This window comes from Rattus norvegicus, chromosome 3 (assembly GCF_036323735.1).
Source record: "Rattus norvegicus strain BN/NHsdMcwi chromosome 3, GRCr8, whole genome shotgun sequence".
In the NCBI taxonomy this organism is placed as follows: Eukaryota; Metazoa; Chordata; class Mammalia; order Rodentia; family Muridae; genus Rattus; species Rattus norvegicus.
Genome location: NC_086021.1, coordinates 63,841,789 through 63,868,701, shown reverse-complemented (window position 1 = coordinate 63,868,701; position 26,913 = coordinate 63,841,789). Strand labels below are relative to the sequence as shown.

Sequence of the window (26,913 nt, the reverse complement as noted above, 5' to 3'; positions counted from 1 at the left end):
GCTGTATATGGCTTTTACTATGTTTAGGTATGGGCCTTGAATTCCTATTCTTTCCAGGACTTTTATCATGAAGGGGTGTTGAATTTTGTCAAATGCTTTCTCAGCATCTAATGAAATGATCATGTGGTTCTGTTCTTTCAGTTTGTTTATATAATGGATCACGTTGATGGTTTTCCGTATATTAAACCATCCCTGCATGCCTGGGATGAAGCCTATTTGATCATGGTGGATGATTGTTTTGATGTGCTCTTGAATTCGGTTTGCCAGAATTTTATCGAGTATTTTTGCGTCGATATTCATAAGGGAAATTGGTCTGAAGTTCTCTTTCTTTGTTGTGTCTTTGTGTGGTTTAGGTATAAGAGTAATTGTGGCTTCATAGAAGGAATTCGGTAGTGCTCCATCTGTTTCAATTTTGTGGAATAGTTTGGATAATATTGGTATGAGGTCTTCTATGAAGGTTTGATAGAATTCTGCACTAAACCCGTCTGGACCTGGGCTCTTTTTGGTTGGGAGACCTTTAATGACTGCTTCTATTTCCTTAGGAGTTATGGGGTTGTTTAACTGGTTTATCTGTTCCTGATTTAACTTCGATACCTGGTATCTGTCTAGGAAATTGTCCATTTCCTGAAGATTTTCAAGTTTTGTTGAATATAGGTTTTTATAGTAAGATCTGATGATTTTTTGAATTTCCTCTGAATCTGTAGTTATGTCTCCCTTTTCATTTCTGATTTTGTTAATTTGGACGCACTCTCTGTGTCCTCTCGTTAGTCTGGCTAAGGGTTTATCTATCTTGTTGATTTTCTCAAAGAACCAACTTTTGGTTCTGTTGATTCTTTCTATGGTCCTTTTTGTTTCTACTTGGTTGATTTCAGCTCTGAGTTTGATTATTTCCTGCCTTCTACTCCTCCTGGGTGTATTTGCTTCTTTTTGTTCTAGAGCTTTTAGGTGTGCTGTCAAGCTGCTGACATATGCTCTTTCCTGTTTCTTTCTGCAGGCACTCAGCGCTATGAGTTTTCCTCTTAGCACAGCTTTCATTGTGTCCCATAAGTTTCGGTATGTTGTACCTTCATTTTCATTAAATTCTAAAAAGTTTTTAATTTCTTTCTTTATTTCTTCCTTGACCAGGTTATCATTGAGTAGAGCATTGTTCAATTTCCACGTATATGTGGGCATTCTTCCCTTATTGTTATTGAAGACCAGTTTTAGGCCGTGGTGGTCCGATAGCACGCATGGGATTATTTCTATCTTTCTGTACCTGTTGAGGCCCGTTTTTTGACCAATTATATGGTCAATTTTGGAGAAAGTACCATGAGGAGCTGAGAAGAAGGTATATCCTTTTGCTTTAGGATAGAATGTTCTATAAATATCTGTTAAGTCCATTTGGCTCATGACTTCTCTTAGTCTGTCGACATCACTGTTTAATTTCTGTTTCCATGATCTGTCCATTGATGAGAGTGGGGTGTTGAAATCTCCCACTATTATTGTGTGAGGTGCAATGTGTGTTTTGAGCTTTAGTAAGGTTTCTTTTACGTATGTAGGTGCCCTTGTATTTGGGGCATAGATATTTAGGATTGAGAGTTCATCTTGGTGGATTTTTCCTTTGATGAATATGAAGTGTCCTTCCTTATCTTTTTTGATGACTTTTAGTTGGAAATTGATTTTATTTGATATTAGAATGGCTACTCCAGCTTGCTTCTTCTGACCATTTGCTTGGAAAGTTGTTTTCCAGCCTTTCACTCTGAGGTAGTGTCTGTCTTTGTCTCTGAGGTGTGTTTCCTGTAGGCAGCAGAATGCAGGGTCCTCGTTGCGTATCCAGTTTGTTAATCTATGTCTTTTTATTGGGGAGTTGAGGCCATTGATATTGAGAGATATTAAGGAATAGTGATTATTGCTTCCCGTTATATTCATATTGGATGTGAGGTTATGTTTGTGTGCTTTCATTCTCTTTGTTTTGTTGCCAAGACGATTAGTTTCTTGCTTCTTCTAGGGTATAGCTTGCCTCCTTATGTTGGGCTTTACCATTTATTATCCTTTGTAGTGCTGAATTTGTAGAAAGATATTGTTTAAATTTGGTTTTGTCATGGAATATCTTGGTTTCTCCATCAATGTTAATTGAGAGTTTTGTTGGATACAGTAACCTGGGCTGGCAGTTGTGTTCTCTTAGGGTCTGTATGACATCAGTCCAGGATCTTCTGGCCTTCATAGTTTCTGGCGAGAAGTCTGGTGTGATTCTGATAGGTCTCCCTTTATATGTTACTTGACCTTTTTCCCTTACTGCTTTTAATATTCTTTCTTTATTTTGTGCGTTTGGTGTTTTGACAATTATGTGACGGGAGGTGTTTCTTTTCTGGTCCAATCTATTTGGAGTTCTGTAGGCTTCTTGTATGTCTATGGGTATCTCTTTTTTTAGGTTAGGGAAGTTTTCTTCTATGATTTTGTTGAAGATATTTACTGGTCCTTTGAGCTGGGAGTCTTCACTCTCTTCTATACCTATTATCCTTAGGTTTGATCTTCTCATTGAGTCCTGGATTTCCTGTATGTTTTGGACCAGTAGCTTTTTCCGCTTTACATTATCTTTGACAGTTGAGTCAATGATTTCTATGGAATCTTCTGCTCCTGAGATTCTCTCTTCCATCTCTTGTATTCTGTTGGTGAAGCTTGTATCTACAGCTCCTTGCCTCTTCTTTTGATTTTCTATATCCAGGGTTGTTTCCATGTGTTCTTTCTTGATTGCTTCTATTTCCATTTTTAATTCCTTCAACTGTTTGATTGTGTTTTCCTGGAATTCTTTCAGGGATTTTTGTGTCTCCTCTCTATGGGCTTCTACTTGTTTATTTATGTTTTCTTGGAATTCTTTCAGGGATTTTTGCGATTCTTTCAGGCATTTTTGCGATTCCTCTCTGTAGGCTTCTACTTGTTCTCTAAGGGAGTTCTTCACGTCTTTCTTGAAGTCCTCCAGCATCATGATCAAAAATGATTTTGAAACTAGATCTTGCTTTTCTGGTGTGTTTGGATATTCCATGTTTGTTTTGATGGGAGAATTGGGCTCCGATGGTGCCATGTAGTCTTGGTTTCTGTTGTTTGGGTTCCTGCGCTTGCCTCTCGCCATCAGATTATCTCTAGTGTTACTTTGTTCTGCTATTTCTGACAGTGGCTAGACTGTCTTATAAGCCTGTGTGTCAGGAGTGCTGTAGACCTGTTTTCCTCTTTTCAGTCAGTTATGGGGACAGAGTGTTCTGCTTTCCGGCGTGTAGTTTTTCCTCTCTACAGGTCTTCAGCTGTTCCTGTGGGCCTGTGTCTTGAGTTCACCAGGCAGGTTTCTTGCAGCAGAAAAGTTGGTCTTACCTGTGGTCCCGAGGCTCAAGTTCGCTCGTGGGGGTGCTGTCCACGGGCTCTCTGCAGCGGCAGCAACCAGGAAGCACTAGTTTAATTTTTTACATGTACATAAGTGGGTATACTTATGCCACAGCATTTATATAGAGGGCAGAGGAAAACTTACGGGAATGGAACATAATTTCTTTATGACCCTGGTGGGGATTGAACTGAGGTCATCAGGCTTGGCATCACATACCTTTACCCACCCCATCTACCATAATTCTAAAGACAGGACTTCTCGCTGATAACTAAGAATATGCTGGTTTGGCTGCACTGGCTCTTCTGCAAGCCCACTTACCACACTTGGCTTTTTTACGTTTGTGCTTGGGATCAAACTCAGTTCCTCATGTTTACATGGCAGACACTTGACTAACTGAGCCATCTTACCATGCCCCTAATTTTGTATTAAAAAGAGCTGTTTACTCTACTTTCAAGACTTACACACATGAGTGAAAGTAGATTTTCTTTTTTAAAATTTATTTAAATTTATCTTTTAAATTGCAATGGAATTACATCACTTCCCCTTCCCTTTCCTCTCTCTAGCCCTTTTCAACTTTCTGTGTTCCCAACTCTCAAGTTGATAGCCTATTTATTTTATTTTATTGCTACTGTATGTATATATTTACACACATATATATGTATACATATATGTACACATATGTATATATATATGATGGGCTGAGTCCATGTTTGTTTTTGTGTCTGTTTGGTTTCAGTAGTGGCCACTGGCCATTCTTCATTGGACAACCAATAGGAGCTCATTCTTAGGAGATAGTTCTCTTTCCCCCAGCAGTTATTGGTTGCCTTCAGGTTTTGTCTATGGGTGGGACCCCATGAAACTTTTACCATTACACATTAATATGTCCATTGGCAATGCATTTCATATACAAAGCAAACGCATCATTTATTGAGCCCAGAAGTCACACATTCTTTGAAGTAAAATCATACACTTTTATGACTCCCCGATTTCAGCTAAGGAGTATATGGATAAGTTACCATTTCTATACTGGCATATACACATATCATATCCTCACATACACATAAAATTATACATGTACGTTTGGAAAAACTTGAGTCATCTTTGACACAAAACCTTGTCCCATATGGAATCACATGGCAGTGCATAGTTATGGTAATGAAGGGTTTCTGTGTGTTTCAGGTTTCTCAATGGCGAGCCCAACAAGAAGAGCTATCAAGACTGGAAATGGAAATTTCAGCCCGAAGAAGAGAAAGGGAAGAGGAGAAAGAGAAATTGTGGAAAAAGAAGGAATTGCTACGAAGGGAGGAGACAGAGATTAAGGTATGCAATCTCCTGCTTTCTTAGATGTGCAAATGGGTCCTTAATTGGTTGATTGAGCTTTGACTCACCATAGAGTTTGCCATAGATTCTCCCTGGCCATTCCAGAAACATTAGTCAGAAATGAGCAAAGCTTTGCTTTATCCTTTATGAGTGTCTCAGATGCGATTGCTGAAGAGAAAACCAATGTTGTTGGCTTGCATGGACACAGGTATCTGTGACTGAGTCCATTCCATATAGGGGGAAAAGGGCAACATTTGTGGCTATTCTTAAGTATTGTATTAAGAAGGATATGGTAAAGCTTTCAGTGTACTAGGAGAGCATTTTGGTTTATGGTAGTGTGGCAAATGATAGAAATGTACTTGTTGGCAGAGTACATTGTACTGAGTACAGTGTACAATTCATGGAATGCCAAAAGGTCCTTGACTTCATTCTTGACTTATTATTTATTAGATTTTTTTCAGTTATACAAATTTATCATTCCTCTTTTGGACAAATACTTGTTTCTAAATCTTAAAAATACTCACCAAAAATTTATTCACACCCCTGAAGTTCTGCTGCTGATCTACAGAAGATGTAAATGCTTGGGGCTTGTTTTGATTACTTTGTGACATCTAGACATTTTGTCTGTTCCTACAATAAAAATTTCAAAATTTGCCATAAAATTATTTTAGTTAAAAATGTTATCAGAGCTATCAAGCAACATTTCAGGGAGCTGCTGACTCTGGAAATCATTCATGAGACGTAGTTACCTTGTGACCAGTGCAAAGAAAGGAAATTGATCTGCCGCATAGCTTCTCCAGTCTTGCATACCAGGGCCCAGAAAGTTCACCTGTATTGGCTTGATCTGCATGATGTAAAAAATGATTTTTTTAAAAAAGCTGCTTACAGTGCTAAGAGTGACTGATTAACACTTGGCCATTGGTGGACTAGCTTTCACATTTTGGGGTTCTGTGATCAATGGAGTCGGTGGAACCCTTGTTTAAGGAGTTTTTCCTTCAGAGTTGAATATTGGGAATAAAGAAACTGTGGACTTTAAAGCTATGAGACAGTTTTGCTTCATCTCTGTCTCCTTACTTACCATTGATCTTGACTAGTGCCATGCCTTTGCTCCAGCAAGCTGAATGCAGTAAGGCAGCATGTGTGCAAGGCAACACACTGGAGGTTCTACGGCCGTTTGACAAAGTCAGCTGGCAAGGAGTTGCTTTGCACAGCTCTTATATTTTTTAATTAAAAATTGAATTCCATTTTTTCCTCTAAAGAAGGAAATTGGGTGGTTCATTAGGCCCACACTAAGAAAGGTGATTTCTAAAAGGAATAACTTCACGAACCTCAATAATTAGTAAATATTGATCATGTTTCAGATAATGGAAGTGAACTATGTATCTTTGTGAGACAACTCACTGATGTTAGCTATCATGAATGTTTGAAGTATTTGAAGTATCCCTAGATATGCCTTCTATGCAGAGGGTTCTCTTAGCATTTCTTCCCTACAGGTAAGTATGACACAGAAAACATTGCACATTAGAAGACAGTGCCTCTCACTCCATTCAGAACAGGGCATTGCTCACTGTCTTCTTTACAGTTGATACAGAAGATTTCTAGAAGGCAAAGAAAGGGGTTTTCAAGGGTGAGGAAGAAGGACTTTCTGAGTTTTCAGAAAGGGATGACATTTGGCTTTAGAAACATTAAAGCAAGCGAACAAACACAGAGAGAGCAAAGGATGGAATGATTGACAGCTGTGGCGGCCAAGGGGTAAAGCCTAAAGCAAGAAGGCACCATGGAGATCAAGGAGAAATTCACTGATGTTGGTTGCCACGTCCTTTCTACATTTTAGAATGTAAGGCCTACCCTATACCTAGGAGCATTAAGGAAGCGGATGCTGAAATGTTGCCAAGGCAGCCACATGCCTGGCCTCCAGTTGCATTCTATTAAGCTACCAGCAGGTTTTCACTTCCCCATCTTGCATGTGATAACAAGGGACACATAGGAAAGGGGAGACCAAGTACCTCATGCATGTAGAGTTGTGGTGACCCTACTATGCTTCTGCATGTCCTGACATTTGATTTCAATTCTTAGAAATTACATAGTACCAAGGTATCTGGTTTATTTCACTTACTTTCTTCTTATAATAATTTTTTCATTTCGGAAATATTTCGGAAAACTTCACCAAGCAGTGAAGTTTTTCATATGCTTTATACTGTCTCACATTTTCAAAATAAAAGTAAGCAGAGTATTGCCAAGTTGAAGTCATTTTCGGAGGCCTCTATCAGTGCCTTTTTCTCCTTCCTAGAGGTTTGGTTTCTGTCATCCCAGGACAATACATACTGTTAAACATTTGCATGTGTAGGTTGTCATTTAATCTTCTTTTTCCATGAGCACCACCCTGCAACACTCCTTCTCCCATCCCATCCTCTGTTTTAAATTGTTCCTATGTTAGTATAGAGTAGAGCTAGTTTGTTTGTCTTTTTAATTAGAACCTTTAGTGTCTCATTGTAGACACACCTGCCGATTTCTGCATTCTCCTTACTGGCTTTCCTGCCAAGCCTGCAAATGTTTCTTGTCATGCAGACGCCGTTTGGCCTAACCAGAGCTTTCTCTATCTAGGTGGTTTTAGGAGTAAAATAATTATGTTGTAGGATCAATGTATTTTCAATTTTATATGATTTTTAAACTTTATATGATTATTATAATTTTTTTTTAGATTCTGTCAATCTGACAAATGTGAAAGGCACCCCACTGGTGTTTTAATTTTTATTTCTGTTGTTATTTAGGAGACCGAATAGCTTATGGTTACTGGAACATTTTCTCTTTCATAGATTGCTTATCTGTACCTTTTATCTATTTTCTTATTTGCTATTTATTAATTCACAGCTAGGGATTACAATTACAGGATGCTATGTTTTAATCAGCTACTGGGGTTACAAGGACTTTGTTTTTCTGTCATTTGCCTTTTAATATTGCCTGAAGTTTCTACCGTTTCAGAGAGAGTTTAAATGACTAAAGAAGAAAGGCATTTATGGCTCCTTTATGAATTGTATTTTCCTTTCTGAACGGGGACTCAGTAATGAGACTATCTCTGAATTCAGCTCTTATTTCTGCCTCTGCTGAGGGCCATATACATTATCCTGGCTCAGAACCAGCTTCTGTATTATTGTGTAGACCTGGGACACTGTGCTGTGAGTCAGTGTCCCAGGTTCTCATGCATGACACTAGCTTAATGTTCTGCATCATTGACCCCTTTGATTCTCTGGTGCCCAGCCACTTCTCAGGGAGTGATCTTGCTGTGCTAATCCCTCTGTCTGACCAAGTTCTGGGCTATTTGTTGTTCTTGTCAGCTACTCAGACCCTTATTAGGGTCTAGCCTTACTCTGACTTCAGCTGCATCTCCTTGGTCTGATTTGGGAGTCCATCTTTCTATTCATCCCTAGGTCTGTGCCTGGGTGTGTGTGTGTGTGTGTTTATGAGACAGACAGAGAAACAGAGAATGGGGGAGGGGGAAGAGAGATATTTTGTTCAGCATTGCTATATATTTATGTTTACATATTTATTCTACATATTTCTACATAACGGAGAGTTCTGTTATCAATAGACATACTGATCAAAAGTAGTGATCGAAAGTTCTGGCTGCCTTTATTAATTACAAACTTACATTCTCTTTGTTATAACTATTTTATATGCTGGAAGCAAACTTGGTTTTTCCAGAGGGTTAAAGCAGTTTGGCTGATAATTGCCCTTCAGGTGATAATCCTGCAGACAAAGCCCACTGACGCTGACTGAAACATGCTCTCTTCTAGCCATGCTGCCACTCGCCATTTTCCCATCTGACTACTCACAAGGGAGCAGCAGAGACAGAGAAGCTCTGCCCTGTGGCGGATCTCAATGGAGAATGTCTGGACAGGACACTCTTCGCCCTAATGCTTCTTCCTACAATTTATATTTCAGTGCTCATTTGCTAAGATAATACTTTAGTTTGTGTCTAGTGCCAAAGTTTACTCTTATAGGTGCCCAACATCTTAGATTACCTTTTCTCTGTGGAATTCCAGTTGGAAGAATATTCATACTTTTCATGGTTTTATTTCAAGATCCAAGACAGATGTTGATTAGCTGAGATTAGATAAGTTGTTATCTGTTAGGTAGTTTTCACAGGCATCTCTCTATGCTTGAAATTACTGTCATGATAAAATCGGAGGATGATGTGCTTTTATGAATGAACAGAGAACTATTCTAAGAAACAAAATTATGCTGAATAGGTCTTTAAATGACTGATATATAATATTGGTCTCTGCACCACCCTTTTGCTGTATGTGGGTCTTAGGATGGTATGAGAATATCATAAAATTTTCTCTGTATCATAGGATTTCAGGAGATGAATTGCTATAGGATGCCAAGTCTGGGGTTTCATGGGCTCAAAGTTAATTCTAACTTTTCTCCCAGGATGGAAATTGTGAGCAAGGGTCATATACTAGAGACATATGTCTTCCAAGGTATAGTGTTTGAGAATTCTCTGAAAACATAGTGAATTCAGCAGTGTCTGCAACTGAACTGGGAGGTATTATTAGGCAAACCAGAATGCTACCAATAAATGTATAATCTTTGGTTTTACCTCAGAGATCCTTTGGAGAGGGATCTGCCATTTTGTGAATCCTCAGGTTCATGGGCCATTGATTCAGTAAATGCCCAAAGTCAGCTTTAGTGGGACCTTAGCACTTGAATGTTCTTGAAAATACCCAGAATGATATACAGCTGCAGAGAACCTTGGGGGAGGATACACTGTAAAACCAAAGGGCATAGGCTATCTAGCAATGATAGTGAAAACAGAGTGCAGGTTATAGGCTGGGAGTAGTTCTTCTGCTCAGAAGATTCCAGAAGCTTCATTGAAGCAGAAAGTTTCCGGATGTGTCATGTGATGCAGACTCCCATGGTGTTTTGCTGAGGCAAGACCTGTGGGAAGACACATGATATTCGGAGAGAGTACGAATACAATTCAAGGGAGAGTGAAGATGCTAGCTTTGCAATACTTCATTGTTCTTGGGTCTTTGCTGATCTTTGCTTTGTCAAGAGAGGCACAGCAGGGAACTTCTTGGCATTCCAGCTGGTCCTGGCTGCTCTGACTGATTCATGCCCATTCGGCTGAAGCCTGGCAGTTTCTGCCAGACCGTGCCACTGCTACTGATATGTGTTTGGTATCCTGACACTAGTAAACTGGACTGCTAGTATCCTGACATTGGAGATTAGAATTGATCCAAGAAACTACTTCTAAACATCTCCACATTCCCTTGTTCGATTTATCATCTTTTCTCCCCTTCCTTTGGATGGTAGGCTAGAAGTGGAGTCATAGCATTTGAGAGCCTGTATTAAAATTAGGTTTTAAAAAAACCTATGTCTACACTCCATTATCCTGAGAGAATTTACAGATTGGATCAATGCTGTTCTCCCAGTATGGGGAATTAGTGGGTTCATATGAGAGAAAATTTTTATAAAATCTTGAAGTCTGTTTTGAGCTACTATATAGCGTGGTAGTGTACTATCAAGTTTTTAGATACTGATCTAAAAGCTGTGGGTGGGGAATAAAAGATGGACACAATATTGATAAAATTTAAGATCCTTAAATATAAGCCCTATGTCTTTAGGACCACTGGTGTTTAGAGAAGCCTGCAAGTACAACTGAGCAAGCCAACTATAAGATGTTCTCTGAGATTCCCTCCCCAGCCTACTACATGCCCTTCCTCACCAGAACTGAAGATAATAAGGATTACTGGAAAACTGAGACATTATCAGAATGACCCAGTCACAGGAGCCCAGTAGAGAAGAGTTTCTGTGGCTAGCTGCCCAGGGAGATTTGAAGGGCAGGGACGGGACCTGCCATCCATGGCCAAAAGACTGAAGGAGCCATCAGGCAGGAAACATGGCTAGACTTGCATGACTGAGCCAGTGACCACAAGGACCTTAATTCTGTTAAAAACAAGAATTCGGTTGTAAGCAAATTTTTCTCCAGATAAGAATTCTGCTTTAACAAGACCTTAGGTTTCAGTACTATAACTTCAAAAGCATAGAAGCTCAACTACACTATGTAGGACTTTTGCATTACAGAATTCTGAGCTTAGAAAGCTGTAAAATCTTGTTTTGTACTGTCAAATCTGTGTCACTAAACTGGGTTCTGGAAAACCAAGAATGTAGAAGTAGGTTTGGATTTGGAAGTGAGAAAAAGCCAAAAGAATTTTGAGGGTATCATTTTTGAGGTTGATTAATTAAAAATAAAAACAAAAGCAAAATCAAACAACAAGTTAGATTACCCTCAACAAATGACTAGCATTAATAGCAGATGTTAAAGACATGGCTGATGAGGACTCTAACAAAAGTGATCAGTATTGGAAATAGAAAGGTGGACTTTGGGACATTAAAGCTAGGTATAAAAAGGAGTTCCAGTGTAATGAGCTTCGTTAAGAGGAGATTGATTTTGAAAAGCTGTTCAACAAAAAGGATGAAGACTTATGTTTAGAAAATTCTCAACCAACCTAGAGATTCTCTTTTGTAACAAGAGTCTTATTGGATATCCTAGATAAGGGGCTAGATGTATGACTTTACTGAAGCCTTCAAAAGATCAACACATTCAGTTATATAAAAGACCCTCCCAGAATTTGAAGGTCTTTCTCTTGGATCTTTTGAAATGAGAAGGATTTTGGAAGTTTAAAACTGATGACTCCCCAGACCTGAAGAGTGAGATTATCTAAGAAGACTGTGTGTGTGGCTTTTGCCTATTATGTGGAAATCCTATAAAACATAGTGTCTTGAGACAACGTCTGAAGTAGGGCAGCATGAAAAGAGGTTACAGTCTGCCCAGAATTCTCCTGGTGAGAAGCAGGATGACAAAGTGTCTCATCTGTCAATCTCTGCTACCAATAAGAGGGTGGGAATGACCCAGAGTCCTGAGCCTGGAGGGCTGACCTAAACAGCCTAGGTATTAGAGGCTAAGGTTGGAGCCTAGAGGCACATGGCATTTCCAGATACTTACTTCCTGCAAAGGCTTCTATCTGGCCTCAGGAAGAGCTAAGATTACTTGTATCTCCCTGTATGAAGACAGGCTGAACACTGCAGACATAGAAGGGGAGATTGCTTCCTGAAGGTGGGTGGACTTATGTCTTCCTTTTGAGCTTGAACCGTTTTTGGGACTGGAGAATGGTTTCCTGCTACTTGAGCACTAGAAGATGAGCATTCTCTAACAAGATTTTGTATTAGTTTTAATATCACATGGCAGGCCCATAGCCCTGAAATAGAATTTAATGGAGGAGAGGGAGCAGATCCAAAGATATTTCTATTTTTCATCATATGTTAGCTATAACATATGATACACTGGCAATCTCATTGAAAAAGGAACCCAAACACATATATAGATACAAAGATACTGTAGTTGATCTAAAGAGATTGAGTTCCAAATGAAGACAGAGATGAGCCATTATAGAAAGAGAAATCAACAAATGGTAAACTGGGTAGCAAAAGTGGAAGACCCCAAACTCAGTGAGTCCACTAGAATGGGGCTTGGCTCCAACTGCATTGAGCTCATGGGATTTTTTTCTTGCTCAGATCTAGTCAAAGTTCAGAGCTATCACTTACTAATTGTATGACCATGGCGACAATTGTTTTATCTCCTGAGTGTCAGTGTTTGTATCTATTTGTATAATATTCAATGAGTTGAGACAAAACATGGGAAACAGCTAGCACATGCCCAGAAAGAGCTCTATAAATAATATAGTACTTACTGATATTAATATTGCTGTAGTGGAGTGTTAAAGCAAAAGGTAGCTAGAATCAAATTAGACATTTCAAATAGAAATCAGATAAAGTTAATTATAACTGGAGGCAACAGAATTAAACCAGCTCCAGAAACCAGTCATGGGCACAGTCCTTTTTATCTTTGCCTGTTGTTGCTCTTAGCTGGTAAGAGAATACCTCTCAAGGGGACATTACTTCGTCAACACTGGTGGCCACATAGCTAGTTTTTTAGTACCAATAAGATAAAACATTCTGATCAGAACATAGAGCATGCAGTTAGCTGTAGTGATTCACTCTAAACCACAGGGCCATTGGTTCTCTAGTGCATCCCCTGGGTCTAGGTGGCAATAAACTGCAAAACGCAGACTCATTAGCACATAGTTCAAAAAGATAAAATGTTCAACATTTCTCATACACTTTATGACTTGCTGACTTCATTGTAAATTATACATCTAAGCCTTCTGGTGTGTGTTCTGTTTTGAAATCTCAAGGTCTTCTTTAAGGAAGTGATGTGTCTCAAAATAGGCACTGACTCTACTACCCTCCTTCACACAGAAGTGTGTTGCTTCTCTATACATCTGCTTCATACACAGGGTAGTGCTATGGGCTCTTAGTAAGATATGCTGGTGGTGAGTGGCTATAACCTCCATCCATGTACTCCAATGAATCTCCATCCATGTACTCATGGTGTCTTAAGCACCTTTCAGTGGCATTTATTTTAGACCCCAGTCCTTCATTTTGCAAATTTCATGCCCTTATAAGAAGATACTCCAACATAGTTTCTCTTCTGATAGTTTTTTTCTTAAAGATGTATTTACTCGTGCTGCTACAAAGACAGTATACACTTTTTCTATGCCATTCGAAACTCTTAGAAATAAGACAGGGAGATTTGAGTTTCAAAGTTTATCGGGACAACGAAAGTGTTAATCAAGAAAAAAACAAAAACTAGAAAATGGAGTGGATTATATTGTGCTTGAAATTAGTTGAGTATCATCAATCTAACAAATTAAATATTTTCTTATTTATACATGTGTGCTCATACTGATATCCATACACATATATTTCTAATGTAATTTTAAAAGTAACTCCTGGCCCCTTCACAGAGTACTGATGATTCCCTTTGCTCTGGGCAGTTAGAAGGTACGTTTCTTCTTATCAAATGCCTACATCACCTCCTCTCTCACTTCTTGCCTTTGTATCATCAAGTCATACACTGGGTATCTGCCCCTCCCTACTCTGGCCTCTGGCTTCTTAGTGAGAATGCTCCCGTGTTAGCAGCGTTACTAGTTTAGCCATAGTTGATCAAAGTCAAGGCCTTGAAATAAACTTTTTTGTCCAGGCTGGCTGCAGTAGGGCTCAGCGGCTCTCTCCCTATTAATTTCCCTCCTTTACTTTAGGCTTAATTGCTACTGCATGCATTCATGCACCACAGGAACTGCAGGATATGGAAGTGTCCTCTGCAATTTCCTTCAAATGCCTGTGACTGATTGCCTCTCATTCCCATGAAGTGCCCCGATGTCGAGGAAGGGGGATAATGACAATTACAAGGCTTTAGGAAGTGGGAAAAGGAACCTCTTGAAATCATAGGGGCGCTTAGAAAACAGACCCTCAGAGATGGTACCTGCCAGGCCTGGCCAGAGCCCTCTGTTTCCTCTGTATCCTTTCCTGCTATGACAGACACTCCTCCCCAGCCTGTTTAATGGAGAGACCGAGGCTACTTTTGAGAAGGGAGGTAAAGCTATCTAACTGAATCTCAGTTACAATAAAACGATATAGGATAAAAATACTGCCAATGTATGTAGTATTTCACCTGTGCTAGCTGAAACATTAACAAAGAGCACTATTGTGACACTTGGTAATATGGTGACTTTCAGTGTTAAAACTGGCTTTCAGCACCTGTGTATTTTCAGAAGATGGAGAAGGCAATATGAGAATGGAGACTTTGGGGGCCTTGGAAACACTCCAAACACAAAAATTGACCTCTTCTCTCACATTCACTCACTTGTATCTCTCACAACATGAGAGATTCTTTGCAAATAAACCATCTGCATTAATGCTGAATCTCCATGGAGCTGAGGACTAGCAAAGATATGTTTTTTTTTCTTTGCTGTTCCCTGGTCCTGTCAGCTGATAACTCCTAGGTGTGGAGTTTTGCACAGATTTGGGGGGAGGGTTGGGGATGGTTATGAGGCAGAGAGAGAGAGAGAGAGAGAGAGAGAGAGAGAGAGAGAGAGAGAGCCACTGAATCACCTATGTGAGTGCCCATGGAGGCCTGAAGAGAGCAGCAGGTCCCCTAAAGGTAGAGTTATAAGAGGTTTTGAACTACTTTACATGGGTGCTGGGAACTGAACTGAGATCTTATGCAAGAACAGAATGTGAGTTTAACCACTGAGCCCCTTCCCCAGGCCCTTTTGTTATTCTTTTTAATTTTCAAATTTGATGAATAATCCCAAACACCAGAGTTAAAGTAACTTAATGGATAACTTGTCATTTAATGCAGGTTTAGATTTTTTTTTAAAACTTACTTTAGGGTTCTTAAATGCTTCAATCTCCCTTCTAACCCATGGCCCAGAGGTAGGATTAAAAGAAGGTTAATGAAAAGAGTGCTGTGGATATGTTTAGAGGTAGTTCCTTGGAGCAATTCCACTCTTCCTTGTCAGGATACCAGCAGTCCAGTTCAATAACAAACACTGAACAGTAGTGGTGGCAAGATCCAGCAGAAACACCAAGGCTCCACCAAATCAGCGGGAGCCAGTGGAAGTGGCCAGAATCAACTGGAATATCAGTAGTTCTTTGGTACATTTCTGTCTACAAAGTGAAGACCAGCAAAGCATTGCTTTGTATATGGGAGAGCTTCCTCTCACTGTTTTGTGGGTTTCCATTTATATTCTTTCTAACCATCATGTGCCCTCTCAAAGCGTCTGTTTTCAGGAAAACATCACATGTTCTCTCACAAGACAGCTTCCAGAAAAAAGATCTCGTGACACAACTGAGTTGTTAAAGAAACCAGAAATTTCCACTTCAATTTTAACAATGGTTAGTTAAGGAGAAGATAGTAAATATTTTATACAGAAAGAACTCAAAATTAACTTGGGATTGCAATTTTCTCTTATGAAATTTTAATATTAGTCCTCCAAATAATATTTTATGGGTACAGAAGTTAATGTCAAGCAAGAGGTTTAATTAAGCAAAAGAAATAAATCAAGAATCACATAATTTAAAATTGTTCCCAATATTCTTTGGTTTGTCATTAAAATTTAGGAATGCACAGAAATAAGCTTATTGAATGAACCCATTCTGTCCTATTTACATGAGACTGAACAAGTTGAAATTAGTTCTCAATATAATTCTACAAGTAACAGGTAAAGTAGGGTGATACCCAGAGATGGCCAATGGGGAGCCTACTTGTTCATTTTCAACTGTCTTTTTTAAAATGATAACTCAGGGTTTTGGAGATGGCTCAGTGTGCAAGAGCGCTTGTTTTACGGTGACCTGAGTCTGAATTTCTAGCTCTCACATAAAAAGCTGGACATGCCTATGTGTTCCTGTAAGCAGCAGGCATTTGCAGCAGATGCCCTCCAACTAGAGTTATGAACAGTGTGAGTCAACCGATGTGGGCTCTGAAAAGCAAACTTAAGTGGTCTTAACCACTGAGCCATTTCTACAGCCCCTACAGCTTCTTCCTCAGAAGAATAAAATACGAATGGACCTTCTTATCTTTTGTGATGATATAATTTTAAGAAAGAGTCAGATGAAATAAAGTACTAAAATGACCAAGAGCCAGAGGTATTTTTTTTCCACATGATTTCCCAGTTGACAGCTTTAGAGGGAAGAAACTTAAGAATTAACTCTAAGTGCCATGATTGGCTGTATTTTCTGCCAAGTCCTAATTATTCATAATGATCTGATATAATTAACGAACATTTATGCAGTGTTTGCAGTGTTCTAGGTACCTGTGTTCATTTAATCTTCTTAATAACTCCAAGGGATGGAAAGCAATGTGATTCTCATACCTGAAGAAGTTGAGATGTATACAAGTTGCATAATTTCCATAAAGCCACATATCTGTGAAGTATTTAACTAGATGGGTGAATCCCGGCTTATTCTTTAAATGCTGCTGTAATGTTTGTGCTGCTCTCGTGGACGCTCTTAGTTATTAATTTCGAGATGAATCCACTTTGGGAAACCTGAGTTTCAAGAAGCCTCAGTACCAAAGTCTTGGACTTGAGGTTTTTTCGCCTTATTCCTACTATTGCTCACACAGATCTGTCTAGCAGATAGGAAATCGATGATATTAAAACTCCTTAATAGTACCCATTTGCTGCAGTAGAATTGCTTTTATGTTCTGAAAGTGCCCAAAGCTGACAGTGTCTGTTTCCATATTCTTAATAGTTATGATTTCCTCTGAGCTAATGAGGCATTGTAATTAAATGCTCCATAAGACATAAGATAATCATGATAAGATTTTGTTACAAGCCGACTTAAAAAAAATATCACCATTTTCATGTGGCATTATTTCTTGAGGGGGTTAAGGAAAATGAAGACAATGCCATGACTCATTTTTCTTATTAACATGTTGCCATTACTTTCACAAGGGAGTTTCCACAGGTTTCCAAGATCAAATCTATCAACCTGTCGTCTGGATAACCATGACCCTGACATCGGATCTCATTGCCTTTCCTACTCAATATTGTAGTAGTCTTTGCCCCACCATCCTTCACCTTCCAGATCTTTTCTATGCCACAATGTCTCCCATCTAACAAATCCTCTTCTTGATCCTACCCTTCTTCAGACAGTGCCATCATTCCACAGCCTGAACTTGGTGTCCAGTTTTTCCCCCTCTCTAATTCTTTTTACATTCTATCTTAATTTTCTTCAGCACATAAAAAACACATTTTTATATTAGATCATGTGATATTTTGGTTTGTATATACATTTTATGGTGCTTAAAAAGAGCAAGTATATATATATATAATATACATTATATATGTCATATAATAGTTACCTTTTTATGGTAAAACATTTATAATTCTCTTCTAAGGCACTTTAAAAGTACACAGTAAATCAGTATGATGTGCACTCAGCCCTACTATGTGATGGCACAGCAGAATTTCTTATTCCTCTCTAGCTGATTTCGCACTCACGGTTCACCCTGTCCTGTGCAACCCGGCCTATAGGAGCCACTGTTCTCTCAAGTCCTATGAGATCAGCATCTTTCACTTCCACATGGTGGACTCATGTGCTACTTGACTTCCTGGCTCATTTCCTTGAATGATGACCTAAGGTACCACCCATGCTGTCACAACTGACAAGAGTTCAGATCTCACAACTAATCTGTATTCATGCTTCTTATCCGTTCATGAGTTGATGGGTACTTGGGCTGTTCCCATTTCTTCACTGATGATAATGATGCTTCATTAAACACAGATGTCTCTTCAACATACTACTTCACTTTTCTTCAGCTATATCGCTAGCATTAGGGTTGATGGATTGTGGGTAGTTCTTTGTTAATCTTTAAAAGACCCTCCATACTGTCCTCCAAACTTTATCTACTCGTCAACTCTGCACATGTTCAGTGTTCTGTAGTCCTCTGCAACACTTGTTCCCTTTTTCCCATTTCACAGTGTCATTCCAACTGGAGTGAGGCCATGTGTAAGGTGACTGTGATTGGCGATTCCTTGATGATTAGCGATGTGGAACATTTTCTTCTTTACTGATGATTAGCGATCTTTCTTTCTTCCGTACTCCTCTCCTCTGGAACCAGTGCATCCTCCAGCTGCAGCAGCACTGCCCCTGCCAAAGCTGTCCTTGTCTTCCGTGTCCCAGTGACTAATCCAAGCGGTCAGTTCTCAGTTCTCATCTTCCTGGAATTATTATGATCAAACTGACCAGAGCCTTCTCTTTGGAAAATGATCTGGTTTACGTCTAGGAAGCCATTCTACGACAGTGCTCTTCTCTTGTCAGTAAGCTTGCATGGGTCTTCCTCACTCTTCTATCTCTTAGACTTTGGAGTAGGTTGGGGGGTTTCATGTTCTAAGTATGCATATTATCTAGATGACCTCAACTAACTTACTAAGAATATAACTTCACATCATTTATATGCTGAGTAGTACTGATTAATATTCCTCTTGAAGTCTACACCTACATACCCAACTACCTCAAATCTAAATGCCAAAGCTGCTTATGCTTTTTCTCCCAGACCCACGATGCTCTCACTTTCCTGTTCTCAACACAGATGCAATCTGCTCTCCTAGTGCTCATCCTAACAGTCTTTGAGTCATTATTGATTTGTAACTTCCCTTTATTACATTTACCTTCTGACATGGAAAGAAACTCTACCTATGTAATACAATTATAAGCATTGCATCAGCCTCCTCGTTGTCTAATTCCTCTCCTCTCCTCCTATTTCAGTCTTCTACTTCCATGTTCTTTCCACTCAAAGCGGCCATGCTGATCTTTGTACACTCACTTCCGGTTATATCACTCCTCTGCCAAAAAATGCACAAATGGACTTTCACCCATTACAAATAAAATCCAAAGTCCACCAGCCTCTAAGGCCCTGCCTGATCTTCCTCCTTGTACTGTACCAATTCATATTCTCATTCACTCCTTTCTATTTGCCTCTGCTCCAGCTATGACTATCTGCTTCCTCCTTCATGAGCATCCTACTACTGTCTCCCAGCCTTTTGCACTTGTGGTTCCCTGAACCAAGAACCATCCTCCTCCTCCACGATGTCTGCACAACCCTCTTCTCGGTTCACTGAAGGACCCAAACAAATGTCATGCTATGATGACCCTTTTTTAATATTGTCATCTATTATCCTGCCCTAGTTTTCCCTCAGTATCTATCACCCCTGGCATGTGTGTGTGTGTGTGTGTGTGTGTGTGTGTGTGTGTGTGTGTATGTATACATGTATATATATACACACATGTATTAAAAATATAACATTTACATTTTCTTGAGTGTACACTCACACAAAAAAAGAGAAATTATGTTTTTTTTTCATTCCTTTATTCCCGGTGCATGGTGCCAAGCACTCAAAGAGTATTGGTTGATTTTGTATGTTTGCTGCACACACGGTGTACAACCACTTAGCTGTACACAGCACATGCCTTAATGTTGAAGTGGGGAGGAAGACCTGTCAGGCCTGGGGCCTCCAATACGATGGATGACCTTGGTGGTGTTATGCAGGCAGTGTGGGATTTTGCCCTCTCATTTGTAAAATGAAGTGTTTGGATTAAACATTCATGGAAATCACCTGAGCTCTAAGTTCTAAGAAGTCATGATTGAATGATTCCGAGGCCTAGGTTACTTTTTACTCTCCCAGACACTTGAAATACAACATCCTTAGTAGATAAACTCCCTCCCTAATGAATAGAAAAGAGAGAAATTAAAACAAGATTATGGGCAAATTCATTTCAGCAATGTCAACACAAGACACCATCATTATGTAATATCGCCCATCCTGAAAGCAGACGTTTCTCCTGAAGAAGCCATGACAGTTATTTTTAAATCAACCTGGCATTTCAATTAAGAATGAGATAACTAATGTGTTTACTCCAGAACATTTTCTTGGCTCATCCTATTATATGGACATAGGATACATCACAACAGAAAGCAGGTTATTGCCAATTTGCGTGAGTGGGAAGCTGTGCTATTCAGGAGTGCACAATACCAGTGGCCAAAGCAATCTCTGTCTAAAATGCTAACTTCTGTATGCGTAGGTATCACCCACTTCTGAACACTTATAGTCAAAGAAGTTAATACTGCTGTATTTGATTCGGTGTGGCTCCTTGGTTTCCCTGTGTCTTCCTTGGCCTCTGGCCTCTGGCTGCATTTAGCAAAAGTGGAAGATGGGAGACTGGGACAAAGCAGGATGGTGAGGGTCCCCAGCTCCTTGCTCTGTTGGGTCCTGCTTGCCTGTCATTCTTTCCCTGCTCCTGTCTGCTGCCCCTCCCCCGATGCTGTCCCTGGTCTTCAGGTGGTAAAGCAGCTCAGCGTTGCCCAGCTCCTCACTGCCTGCATTTTAACTCTCCTTTCAATTTTCAGTAGATCTTTTCAGTTTATTCTAATTTTTGCTTGTGCCCATCTGTTTATTAGTAGGAATCACTGACATAAGAAGTTAGCAAGAGAATAAGAGACAGGAAGTTAAAGGGGTAGCAACCCAGCTATGCCAGCAAACTAAAAGAGGAGAGAGACGTTGTAGTTGAATCCAGTTGAAGAAGCATTTAGTCCCCATTTGCTGCTGATGGATGCCCTTCCAGTGTCTCGCGAGCTGGAGCATGTCCTGAGGGGTACAACGCAACTTATCCTGCAGGTAGCATCTTAAATAGAAGCTTTGCATGAGGCCTTTATAAAACCTGTGAAAATTAAACCATGAGCCCATGAAACGTTTCTAAAGAGCATGAGTATGAAGCCGTATGCAATGTGGCAGAAAGGGACAGTGTTGTATAGGGTTACACAACTGCAGCCACCGTCAGGACTTCGTACGGTGGGTGTCCTGTCACTGGACGTGATAGAAGATACTTTGAAAATGTCAGGAGTGAATGATAGCCCTGGCCCTTGGGTGGCCACTTTCTAAATCTGTTCTTTTGTGTCTAAATTTAAAAGGCAAACTTTGGTGATTACAAAGCATTGTATTCTGTTGTAAAAATACAGAGCAGTGCACAAAATACTATGAAAACACCCCAGACCCACATATCTCCCAAGAGATATTAACAACAATGGCCTTGCACATTTCTATACTCACAAATGTATCATTTTAAATGCTAGATCCCTTACTTGTCAATATATCCTGTGTAGTTCCCTTTTTTCCTACATAGGATTTTTACTGCTTGTGTCCCATTTCATCAAATGATTCACTTGATAAACTCCCATGTTGCCATCTTCTTCATTCTTTTAAGACTGTCAGGAATACACACATATATCATTTTTGTCAATTTCCATGTTTATTGGACTTTAAAAGCTTATTTCTTAGTAATTAAAGTTTCTGAGAGTTTTCTTCTTATTAAATATTGTGTTTACTTACTTGTGTATATGTGTACATACATGCACACATTCATCCCTTAGCACACACACAGAGGCCATTTGCCTCCTGTGGCATACATGTAAAGGTCAGATGACAACCTGAGGGAACTGGTTTTCTCCTTCCGCCATGTGAAGCCTCAGGTCATCAGAATAGACAGCAATTGGCCTTATCCACTGAGCCATCTTGCTGGTCCTGTTTTCTTACTTACAGTCTCATATATTCTTCAGGAGAGAATTCATGATAGTTTATTCCCTTACTAGCCAAGGGTGGACTTGGTTATCAGCTTTCAGCTCAGCGTGTGTGAAACAGCTAAGTTAAGGGCAAGGGAACGTATCAGAAATATGAGCAGTTTGAATTCTGGCTGAAAAGAGATCCCTGAAGGCCAAATAACCAGGCACTATGATTGTAAAACCACTTCTACTTTATGGATCAGAGACATGACTTTGGTTTCTTGCTCTTGTAGAGAGCTGTCAAGTTTTACAGAATGAATGCCTTGCAAATTAAACCACTTAAGCCCCTTTAAGATTTAAATTCTGTTTTAATAAGGTGTGTGTGTGTGTGTGTGTGTGTGTGTGTGTGTGTGTGTGTGTGTACCTGGGTGGATTCGGGTGCCTAGGGAGTCCAGAAGAGAATGTCAGATATCCTGGAGCTGGAGTTAAAGGTGGTTGTGAGCCCCTAGGAAGTACTGAGATCTCTGTAAGAACAGTAAACACTCTTAATTGTTCGGCCATCTCTCGAACCTCAAACCATGTTTGTTTGTTTTGTTTTGTTTTTAATTCAAAATTTAACTCAGTCAAGTCACACAGATGCTGTTATAGTGCAGAGTACAGGAAAGATAACATTGACTGAAAGTTTTGAGACTGAGAGCGACATGGGGTTTCTCTCTAGCATAAAACCGCTTGACTTGGGTCTCTGAAGCACCTGGACCCAGAGAAATGGTAGCTATGTATGCTCTTGGGATTAAATACCATGCCCCATGATGGATAAACCAATTTCGTGACTGGTAGGCTGTACCATCAGTGCCTCTTCAGGAATGGATTTATATGAGCAAAACCCCAAACAGAGTTTTCTTCAGTGCTACCTTGTCTGTGGTATTTCTCACTGCATCAGTTTAGCAAATGAGTCTCTTTCATTTCTCTCCTCAACGACAATGCCGGATACAAAAGATGCTACTGTATAGAAATGTCTCAACTTCTAGAAGGTCATGAATCATATGCCAATGCAGAGGTGGCTGTACTATTATGGTAGTTAAATGAACAGAAAAAAAGTAAAAAAGTGAATGTTTATTAAGATGTCCAGTTGTGCTTTTATATATGATAATGTTACATTTGTATATGGGGCTGCATATTTCAGGTCAAAGGTAGAAAGGATGCCTGTAAGTTGCAAAGATCGATTTAAATAAATTAGGCACCGAAAGATGAAATAACTGTTTGCTTTATCGTAAATGCTTTGTTGAGAAAGAACTGAATATTTTAACCTTTGTCCATGGTATCTTCCGCATGTCTGGTTCAGTGTTGTGACCTCCCGCTGTAAAGTTATTAAAGTTCTGGAGATAATAACTCGGGAACACTGTACAGAAGTCTGTTTGTTCAGATGCAATATCACACAGATAGCTTGGAATTAGAGGCCAGCCCTTTTCCTATTATAATGCTTTCGTTCTAAGTTTCTATTTTCTATCTGCAAGGGAGACGGTCTCATTTCATGGTGAGTTTAATGGCTGTTTGACACTCATCTAGGTTTTTTAAGGGTAAACTTTGATGTATGCTTGGAGCATAAACATCATGCTTTCAGGTAGGGTTGTTAATAAGAAACAAATTGTTTTGAAAATTGCTAAAGTAAGGTAGGATATAAAGATGATCCAAGCGCTCTGGGAAAAACAGCACTACATTACATAAATCTATATGGAGCCTATTTTCCTTGGTTTGCTCTCGCAGGTGTTAAGTCTGCTAACATGGAGAGATATGGGACTATGAAAAGGAGCATCTCACATCCAGGACAAATGAGCATCCACAATGAGGAAAGCTGGACAATGGGGTCTTGCTTTGTTTTGTTTGAAACACCATGTCCAAGTAAGAGCTTGGCATTCACTAACCGTCTGATGGCCCACCACTGGCCTGTTTTAAAGATTGCACAAGAAGTCAAAAACTCTGTGCATTTATATCCTCTGTCTCCACAAGGGTCTCAAAGGGCGAGTTAAGTGTCCTCAGTCAGGATTTTAATTTGACGCCTGCAAAGCCAATAATTCTCGATCCACACTTTCTGCTCCTATTAATTGATGAGAACTGAATGGAACTCTCCTTGGGGAAGTACTTAGTTCAGACTTCGCCATGCTGCAAATAAAACTGCTGGCCTAGTTCCCACCCATAACTATTATTCTTGGGCCAGAGACCAGGAGAACTGTCCACTGATTTAACGGTGACCCTCTAAACTTGACAGTGTGTCAGACACAAGGTAAGGTGCTGGGAATACAATGCTAAATAATGCAGATCCATATGGAAGCTAAGCCAAAAAATATAAATAATCCGCTAGAAGGCACACGGAGCCGAATCTGGAAGAAGGAGAAAGGAGGAAGGGCCGAGAAGGCAGTGCTGAAGATTAGGTTTTAAAGGAGGGCCAAGAGGGGTTTCCCAGTCAAAAAGGCAAGGGGGCGCACAATCCCAGGCGCGCAGCAGGTGTTCCCATAGTCCAGGATAAATCCAGGGAGGTGCAATGTAAGCGAATTAAGGAGAGAAGCATAATTTACCATAGCAAAGGGTTCTTGCTGTAGGGGATGGAGTCAGGTTTGTTCAGGTCTTGACAATATAATACGATTCCACAGGAGAGGTGAGACGGTAAGCCATTCTCCTAGGAAAAGCTGTGAAAATGAAGAGGTAAATGAGCTTGGCACCTTTTCTTCCCAGTCTTGGGTATCAGACATTTTTCTGCAAATATGTGCTTAATTTGGGCCTCCAGGACTGAGTTCTCCGTGGAGCAATTTACACCTCCAGATGTCTGTTGTCTCCACTTAGAGGTGTTCTGGGCACTTGAGGAACCACTCGCTCCCACTGACCTTCTGCTTGCCCTCTCTTCCCAAGCCTGTCAGGAGCCCACTCTTGCTTCAATCTCATAGTTGCTAAACCAAAATGCTAGGACTCACTGCTTGCTCTTTATCCCAGGCCTTTAAATTCCCAACAAGCATGCCTCACCCCTCCACTGGACCCCAGGGCTTAGTCCAAGTACCCATCTATCTTCCTACCTTATCGCCTTTCTTCTCAGCACCTCGGCTCTGGCCAGAGTCACACCTTGTCACTGCTTGATTGAAATTCTTCAGTGGCTTCCTCATTTCTGAGTCCTGGGCTACTTATCTAGACTCCCCACAGCTCTCAGTTGGCCCCTTGTATTAACTTACCCACCTATTCTAGTTGTGCGGTTTCCTGACTTCTGGCATAGGTGAGGCCTTTCCTGGCCAATGCTGTTGGTCCCGCAGGCTCCTTGTCCTCCACTGGCCTCTGTCTCCTCCGTGGCTCTCTCACTCCTCTTTCAGCTTGCCTTCTAATAAAGACACTCAGTCTAGCCTGAATCTCTCCCTACTTAAATCTTGCTTAGGGGTTAACGGAATATGTAATGACCTGTTCATTTATTTCTTTACTGTGTCTTTCCTCTACTAAGCCCCATTGTTAGGATAACTGCTATAAATACAATATCCCGGGTCAGCTGTACACTCTATGGCTCTAGGCATGTCCTTAGTAAGTACTTAATGAACAAATGAATGCTAAAGCCAATAACGTTTTAAAATATACATATATGTTAATAGAATGAAACATATAGAAATACCAATTATTGATAAAATAAGAATTGAGATGGTTGTTTGATTTGAATCCTTGTCACTGGTGAAGGCAACAAGTTTGCCTGGATCATTACTGATATATTTAGACTTACTACTTGCCGAGACTCGCTCTGCCTTTCCTGTTGCTTGCCCAATCCCTCCTGTTTAGAAGGCAGGGGTAGGAATGCTGTGAGCAAGGAAGGGTATAGGAGCTGTAAGGATGGAAATCAGCACATACTCAGATACTGTGACGAAAAGGAACCTTGAGCAGCATGCTTCTACTATTTTGGTGGTGTCAGAAAAGGCTCTCTTTATTTTCTTTTTAACTCTAGAGATACGTGTTTAATTGTACTTCAGAGAGGGAAGCAGCAGAAAATGAATGGAGGGGGAGCGAAGAGGAGCACAGATGGAGGAGTAGGGACATTTAAGGACGGAGAACTACCCCTGGGTAAGGGTCTCTTTGGGTCTCTAGACCACTGAGGGAGGAACAGCCCTTCTGCTCCTTGGTGAGATGTTAAAGAAGGTTAGAGCTTTTGTGTCCCCTGTGAAAAATGAGGAAGTCGAGGTAGGTACTGAGCAGAACATAGAGAACATGTCTTGGAATGTTAAGAAATTGGAAGTTATTGACCAGGGATTAATTTTGAAAAGGTAATTATCAATGAAGTTCTCACCGAAGCCATGGATTTGGTACCCACGTTCACACGATTGTATCATTAATGAAAATGGCTATTAAGTATACTCTCTGTTCTAGAAGACACTCCGAAATGCCAAGATTGGTAAATTGCATGTTTTGTAGTCTAGAGGGACAGAGAAGGTATATGCTAATTAGCAACGCATCAGGTTGAGAGCCAAACTAAACAGGATACTGAGCCAGAAGCCAGGCAATGAAGGTGGAGAGGGGCCAATTCTGGTCACAGAGCTTATTGCTATATAATTTAAGATTTTATGAGTGGAATACTAATGATAATCAAATCCTGAAGGAGGAGGCAATTTTCTAGCGAAGTCTTGAAAATATAAAGAATAACAGATTGAAAGGAAGTTTGGAGGTTGGCGCAGGTAGCTTAGATGGATTTGTGACTCAGGTATCTGGATTCTTTTTTTTTTTAAAGATTTTATTTATTTTTTATGTATATGATTACACTGTAGCTGTCTTCAGACACACCGGAAGAGGGCATCAGATCCCATTATAGATGGTTGTGAGCCACCATGTGGTTGTTGGGATTTGAACTCAGGACCTCTGGAAGAGCAGTCGGTGCTCTTAACCACTGAGCCATCTCTCCAGCCACAGGTATCTGGATTCTTGACCGGATCTGGAGGTGACCCGGAGGTCCACACACAGCGCTGAACAAGAACAGGGAAAGGGGGGGTTGGGGATTTAGCTCAGCGGTAGAGCCCTTGCCTAGCGGGCGCAAGGCCCTGGGTTCGGTCCCCAGCTCCGGAAAAGAAAAAAAAAAAAGAACAGGGAAAGGATGATATATTCAGTGTGCATCTCTTTTTCCAGGGATTTCAGTTATAGCAAGGATGAGGTGCTCTGAAGCTTGAAGCTGTGAGGAACCTTTCAGATCATGGCACTGAGGTTTCCCAGGGCCCAGCTCAGGTTTAAACACTGTAAATGACTGCATTGGAGGAAGAAA

At 40.2% G+C, this 26,913-nt stretch overlaps 1 protein-coding gene across 9 annotated transcripts in view; it reads left to right on the top strand.

The window, feature by feature from the left end:
* The window catches only part of Ccdc148 (coiled-coil domain containing 148), a 275,147-nt gene that overhangs the window by 172,101 nt on the left and 76,133 nt on the right, over window positions 1-26,913 (top strand). For all 9 annotated transcript variants that reach the window (XR_010064611.1, XR_010064612.1, XM_039104827.2 and 6 more), the window contains one exon: window positions 4,535-4,675. Coding sequence is in view for 7 of the 9 variants with exons in the window: in XM_039104827.2 (XP_038960755.1) it covers window positions 4,535-4,675 (141 nt within the window). In the remaining 2 variants the exon portion in view is untranslated. The remainder of the gene's footprint in view (window positions 1-4,534; window positions 4,676-26,913) is intronic.